General features: G+C 52.7%; 1 gene segment (V, D, J or C); it reads left to right on the forward strand.

The window, feature by feature from the left end:
* Window positions 1-206: 206 nt before the first annotated feature.
* On the forward strand, window positions 207-739 carry LOC128846213 (immunoglobulin heavy variable 4-61-like). The segment is given in 2 exon segments: window positions 207-273; window positions 366-739. Coding segments are annotated over 2 exon segments (441 nt in total).
* Window positions 740-1,006: the final 267 nt, after the last annotated feature.

Consider the following 1,006-nt stretch of genomic DNA (forward strand, 5'->3'; position numbering starts at 1 on the left):
ATGATGGGCTGAGCTCTCTGTGGTATACAAAGGACAGCAGTCCTAAAGCAGATGCTGCCACATACTGCGAGCGCACCACCTGTCACCCTTAATACCCACCCTGGGAACCCGCATGCAAATCCCTGCCCTGGGGTTCCTGTTAAATACAAACCCTGATCCTAGGAGCCTCAGTCTCTCCCCAGACACAGAACTGCCCGGGCCTGGCCATGGGGAGTTTGAAAGAGATAATGAAATCTCTGCTGCTTTTCCTTTCCCTGTTCTCCGCCCCCACCCGTGAGTGTCTATAGGGAAGTGGTGGAATTAGGACAGATCCATAGATTTCTTCAGCGGCTAATTCTTTCTTTGCTTTGTTCACCTTTTCCCAGGTGTCCTCGCTCAGGTGCAGCTGGGCCAGTCCAGTTCTTCCATGGCGAAGCCCGGAGAGACCCTGACACTCACATGCACCATCTCGGGTCCCTCCAGTGACACCCTCTCCAGTTCTTGTTGCTGGTGGACCTGGATCCGGCAGGAACCCGGGAAAGGGCTGGAATGGATGGGAGATGTAGCCAAAGAAGGGACAACACACTACGCCCCGTCTCTCCAAAGCCGAGTCACCATCTCTGCAGAGCCTGCCAAGAACCAGTTCTCCCTGCAGCTCCGCTCGCTGACAGCTGCAGACACCGCCACCTACTACTGCGCCAGAAACACAGTGACACAGAGCAGAGCGGGGACTGGTACAAAAAGGGGAAGCGGGCTCTGAACAGTGCAGCAAGGCCAGCTTAACAGGGAGTGTTGAATCCTCTTGCTGACACATATGCACACATGTTCAGAGAGAGGGAGAGAGAATCGGATAGGAACACCAGACCTGCAAAACATATTAAAATGAGAACTAAGGGAATTTCTCTCTATGCTGTCCCCTACCCAGAACTACTGTCTGCTTCATGCCCCGCAATATAAAGCGTTACCAATCTACTATGCTGCACAAATTCAATCCCAAACTGCATATACCTGACCTGTCATCAAACAC

Source organism: Malaclemys terrapin, chromosome 12 (assembly GCF_027887155.1).
Source record: "Malaclemys terrapin pileata isolate rMalTer1 chromosome 12, rMalTer1.hap1, whole genome shotgun sequence".
In the NCBI taxonomy this organism is placed as follows: Eukaryota; Metazoa; Chordata; order Testudines; family Emydidae; genus Malaclemys; species Malaclemys terrapin.